Genomic DNA, 5,343 nt, shown 5'->3' with positions numbered 1-5,343 from the left:
ATATATATATATATATATATATATATATATATTCAATAATAATTAAGTAACCAATCCAATTTCCAAATGAGAGGAATGTGTTCTCTAACATAAGCATTGTTTGATATGAAAATGAAGTCGATAATTAACCTACAAAAATCCTGAAAGTAAAGAAAGATTGCACAACAATTGATTATTAAGGGAAAATTAACACCTATGAATAATACAAGATCCTTAAAGCATACAAAAGCATTGGCATATCCCTTTTTTCTTGTAGTGAATTTAACTGTATAACAATTGATTATAATCAAAAAATTTCAAAGTCATAACTAAACACACAATTCAAAACTCAATTCAAAAAGTATTTTTAAAAATCATAACTAAACACACAATTCAAAACTTTTTTCAAAAGTACTAGGGTAATTTTTCCATCAACACCTATGAATAATACAAGATAAAATAACAAATGATAATGAAAATTATCCATTCATTATTAAGGGAAAATGAAGAGAAAAGAAAATATTTGAAAGGAAAAGACAAAGAACGAATTGAAAAACAGAGCAGTGTGTTTAATTCATTAGTAATGTATTGGTAATTTCAGCATTCATAACAAATTGGAACTCTCTTACGATCCAAAAGAAGTAGCTAGTAAACTCTCAGTTGTGATAAAAATCTGAGATGATATTGGTAATGAGAAAATAAATAAATAAATAAAAATGGTATGACAGATTTAGTGTTTGTTTGTTTGTACCCTGCAATTGGCTGCTTAATCTAAATAAACATGGGGAATGTATTGGATGATGGGCCAATATTCTTTCCCCTTTTCACACTTCTGTTTCAGTATTGGATTAGATCCCCAGATCTCCAGTGACAAAAGCGAGGGAGGGAAGCTTTGTTCTGGAAAGGTTGCAAGCTTATGGCAGTCCTCGATCGATAGATGCAAAAGAGATGGAGGCAACCCTTCATTTGGAAAGGACGTGAGACTATGGCACCTCAAGATTTTAAGTTTTTGGAGAGAGGTGAGGTTTTGAAACTCCTCGTAAGAGAGTCTTTCCAGATTTGGGAAGCAGATGATGGTCAAATTGATGAGAGAGGTGGGCAGGAACATCTCTTCTTCTGGAAAAGACATCGTATCTCCCCACGGCCAATCCGGGCCTTGAAGTATGAGTGTGGTAAGAGAAGAGAGTTTGTGCAAACCCCACTTTAATGGAGATGGAGGCAGAACTGGAAGTTGACCGACGTTGTTCACTCTCAAACTCCCGATTTCAAGTGAAGTGATGTTGGTGGGGAAACTCCCTTGCTTGACAAAGTAGGAGACCATTCCAGCCCTGCATTCATATAAACACAACTTTTGAAGCGAAGTGAATTGGTTGATGTTGTTGTTCTGATCAGGACCACCAAGTGACAGGGGCTCCAGATTATAACACCATCTTATCACCAATTGACTGAGATTCTTGAGATCATTGGCTTCTGGTAAAGATTTGAGACTCCCACAAAAATGGATACAAATAGTTTCAAGAGATGGACAATCAATTTTTATCCCTTCCTCTGCAAAAAGTGACTCCAGATTTTCACACCAATCAATCCAAAGTTGTTTTAGTCTGGATGGTAGCCCACCTCTTGACAATAAATATGTGAGTGACGCACAGTAAGAAACCCGCAACTCTTGCAGATTATTGAGTGTCATCAACTCGGGTAGGGACTCCAAAGCATCACACATTGTAACCCAAAGTTCTCTCAGCATAGATGGCAAACCTTTCATTGGAAAAGAGATTAGACTCGCACAATCATAGATTCTAAGCACCCCAAGAGATGTTTATGTGTGCAGATCTTGTGGCAGTTTCTTCAGCATTCCACACTCTTGAATTGTCAAATACTCGAGTCTCGTCATGCAAGGCAGCCCCTCATGTTGATGCTTTTTCGAGCCTTCTCCTCCTTTTTCTTGCTTTTCTTCAAACAAGCAAACGAGTTTGGGGCAATGAGAAATTTTTAAATGGCAGAGGGCAGGGAGACATACTTGTATTCTCTCCATATTCCACCACAATGTTACGAGTTCTTGGCAGTTACTAATGTCCAATTTCTCAAGTCCCATCAAATCTCGGGCAAACCATGTCGGTAGGAACGCCAGTTTTTCAACATGAGAAATGCTCAAAGCAGTTATTGAAGTCAAATGCTTAGACATTTCATTTGCCAGTAACTCTTCATCAATTGTGCTTGGATCGCAGAGGGAGTCGAGGACTATAACATGTCTAATATCCACGGTGAGGGAACCAAGTTCAATCGTGTTCTTCATCCCTAAGAGTTCTGGAAGGCTTGGGAGCATAACATTATTCATTGACAAGGACGCAAGTGATGGCTGAACGAGGCTCGAAACATCAATCAACAACTGCGGACAACCATCAATTTTGAGAGAATTGAGACAAGGAAGATCATTTGGTAATCTTCTAACAAGTTTGGGACAATTTATGATGGAAAGCATACTGAGCCGAAGGTATGGCTTAACTCCCTCTGTTTCAAAAGCAGACCATTCCTCCCATTCTGGCATAAACTCAAAGCTCAATCTCTCTAGAGAGGGGAAAGGTTTGGCACCACACTGCTTCCCATAGAACTCACAACCCAGGCGCTTTATTGCACTCATTCCTTCAATGTAAAGGTCTTTAAGCAAGGGTAGTTGTCCAAGTGGTGGCAAAGATCTGCAACATTTGCTACCTTTTAATCGCATGAACACCATTTTGGAGAACGAAACATCTCCAACCCAGTTTGGAAGTTTTGTACCGCCATACCCACTGATGGTGAGTCGTTCCAACAATTTGAAAGGTCTCATCACGTCAAGCACATCCCTCTCAACTATGTCATTCTGTGAACGGTGAGATTCATCCCATTCTAGTGATAACTCTTTTAACTCCTCCTTAGACATAAAATTGGCATCCCTTGCATCCTTAACACCAGCGACATTCTGCAGTCTTGATATGTGTATTGCTCCTCGAATGTGCGATAGGTTTTTCAACTCTCCTATTTTACGCCCATAATCTTTACCCACCATAAAATTTGACAATGTTTGGAGATTAGTTAATTTACCTATATTTAGCGACATCTCTTCTGATGATGGAATATGCACGCCAGTCATGTCAAAGTGGCGCAAGTTCACTAGCCTCCCTATGTTTAAAGGCAACTTCTGAAGTTGAGAACAAAATTTCAAAAACAAGACTTGTAAATTATAGAGAGTTACTATTGTGTTAGGTAACCATGTAATCCCAGAACGGGATACATCGAGGCACCGCAAATGCTTTAGATCTCCAATGGAATCTGGTAGTTCATCCATGCTATTACAATGTAAACGCAACTCACGTAAGCATTTTAACTTTGGCAACAAATCATGAAACAAGTACCTTGTTGCATGGAAACTCAGTGGAAAAAAATGTAAGAATGTTCGTAAGTATTTGGCATCATCAAAAACTTTGAATTTTTTGATTCCATCAATGTAGCTACCAACATAAGATGCATGTCGAGCTTTGTCAGAAATCTTGCTGTGCCTGCCACCTTCTAAATTATTTTCCAACTTAAAACATTTGTCCCCTGCGACATCTTGAGCCAAATCATTGATGAGGTCATGCATTATGAATAGCGATTTGTTACCACTTGAAGGTTGAAAAAATGATCTTGACACCAATTCGTGAAAATACTTACTGCCTAAATCTTCCATTTGGTCTCCACCTTTTGGTTGCTCAATTAAACCTTCAGCCATCCATAGCAAGACTAATTCCTCCTCCGTGAATTCGTAGTCCTTTGGGATAATTGCACAGTAGGAAAAGCACCTCTTCAAATGGACAGGGAGATGAAGGTAGCTCAATTTCAATGCGATGAGAATGCCACTTTCCTCATTCCATATATTACTGTTTAGTATCTCTTTCCATTCACGTTCTTCTTCTTTACAGCACAATAAGCTGCCAAGAGCCCTCGCTGCCAAGGGTAAGCCTCTGCACCTGTTCTCAACAATTTTCTTACCAATTGATTCCAATTCTTTGTATTCCTCAATATTTCTGTTCTGAAATGCATGTTGGGAAAAGATTAACCAACAATCGCTATCTGATAAGTTGTGCAAATTGTGATATTTATCCATTCCCATCTGCTTTGCAACACCTCTGTCTCGCGTTGTCACAATGATTGTACTTCCAGGTGCTCCAGCTCCAAATGGGGATCGTAACAAATTCCACCCATCACGTCCATAGTCCCACACATCATCTAGGACAAGCAAAAACTTTTCCCCTGCCAACAGTTTGCTAAGTTGAACTTGAACCTCATTTAAGCTACTAAAATTACATGAACCGTGAGTGAATGACTCGAGAATTGCCTTTGTTATTCTCATAATTTCAAAGTCATCAGAAACACAAACCCATGCTTTTAGATTGAAATGCTTTTCCACTTGGTCATGATTGTAAATGTTCTGAGCTAGTGTAGTCTTGCCAATCCCACCCATGCCTACAATAGGAATTACATCAAAAAAATTTCCAGTAGGTGCATCCCCAAGTAGCAATTCAATAATTTGCTTGATGTCTTCATCTCTGCCATGAATGTGAGGCTCCTTCAAACATGTAGTTTGTGATCTCTGCCGTAAATCTGTAGACATCCTCCCAACTAGTCTGTTATCTAAACCAAGTTCTTTTCCTTTTGTAGCAACTTCTTGTAATTGACTAGTAATCTCAATTAGCTTTGACCCATTTTTTAAATTGAATGGAACAATATTGGAGAGGCGTGGAAACTTATCTGGTCGTCTTTCGATTGTCGTCTCGTCCGCCATTAGCTTCCTTTCGAGATCATCAGTGGCAAAATCATCCAATATGTCATCTACATCGTAAGCCAAATGGTAAACCTCTTCAAGCCACTTTTTGATATCCTTGTTGTATATCTGTTTGTTCTCTGCATCAGCCAACAGAGTCTCTAAATCCTCTAATGCCTTCTTCAGATTCTGGATGCCAGTGCCAACATCCGCTGTGCTCACTAAGTTGCTAAAATAAGAGGATAATTTATCAACCATAGCTTGTACGAATGGAGAGATAAAGATCCCAAACACATCCATGGTGTTTGTTCTGAAAGAAGGTAAGGTAATGAAACCAAGCAATACAGAGATCAAAAACAAGGTTGAACAACCTCTGAAATTTTTTAACAATTTTGGTATGTAGGTAAATGATAAGAAAGGTAAGAAAGGAAGCAATACAGGGATGGAAAAACAGGCTGAAGGAACAACTTTGGTAGATAAACTTTGTAGACTCAATACAAACCAAGCAATGCATAAATCAAAAACATGGTCAATACATGAAGACTCCCCCCCCCCCCAAAAAAAAAAAAATCTACATTAACAAAGGG

General features: G+C 38.6%; 2 protein-coding genes across 2 annotated transcripts; both read right to left on the bottom strand.

Annotated features, from left to right (window-relative positions):
- Positions 1–745: 745 nt before the first annotated feature.
- Positions 746–1,699, bottom strand: LOC114324083 (putative disease resistance protein At3g14460). Its single transcript, XM_028271798.2, has one exon. The coding sequence runs from the start codon at positions 1,697–1,699 to the stop codon at positions 746–748; it is 954 nt and encodes a 317-aa protein (XP_028127599.2).
- Positions 1,700–1,795: 96 nt separating this feature from the next.
- LOC145819187 (putative disease resistance RPP13-like protein 1) lies at positions 1,796–5,056 on the bottom strand. Its single transcript, XM_082913141.1, has one exon. The coding sequence runs from the start codon at positions 5,054–5,056 to the stop codon at positions 1,796–1,798; it is 3,261 nt and encodes a 1,086-aa protein (XP_082769267.1).
- Between the last annotated feature and the right edge of the window lie 287 nt (positions 5,057–5,343).

Source organism: Camellia sinensis, chromosome 2 (genome assembly GCF_055761805.1).
Source record: "Camellia sinensis isolate YWXY chromosome 2, ASM5576180v1, whole genome shotgun sequence".
NCBI lineage: Eukaryota > Viridiplantae > Streptophyta > Magnoliopsida > Ericales > Theaceae > Camellia > Camellia sinensis.
The sequence above is the reverse complement of the archived record's forward strand: the minus strand, read 5'-3'. Positions and strand labels throughout refer to the sequence as shown.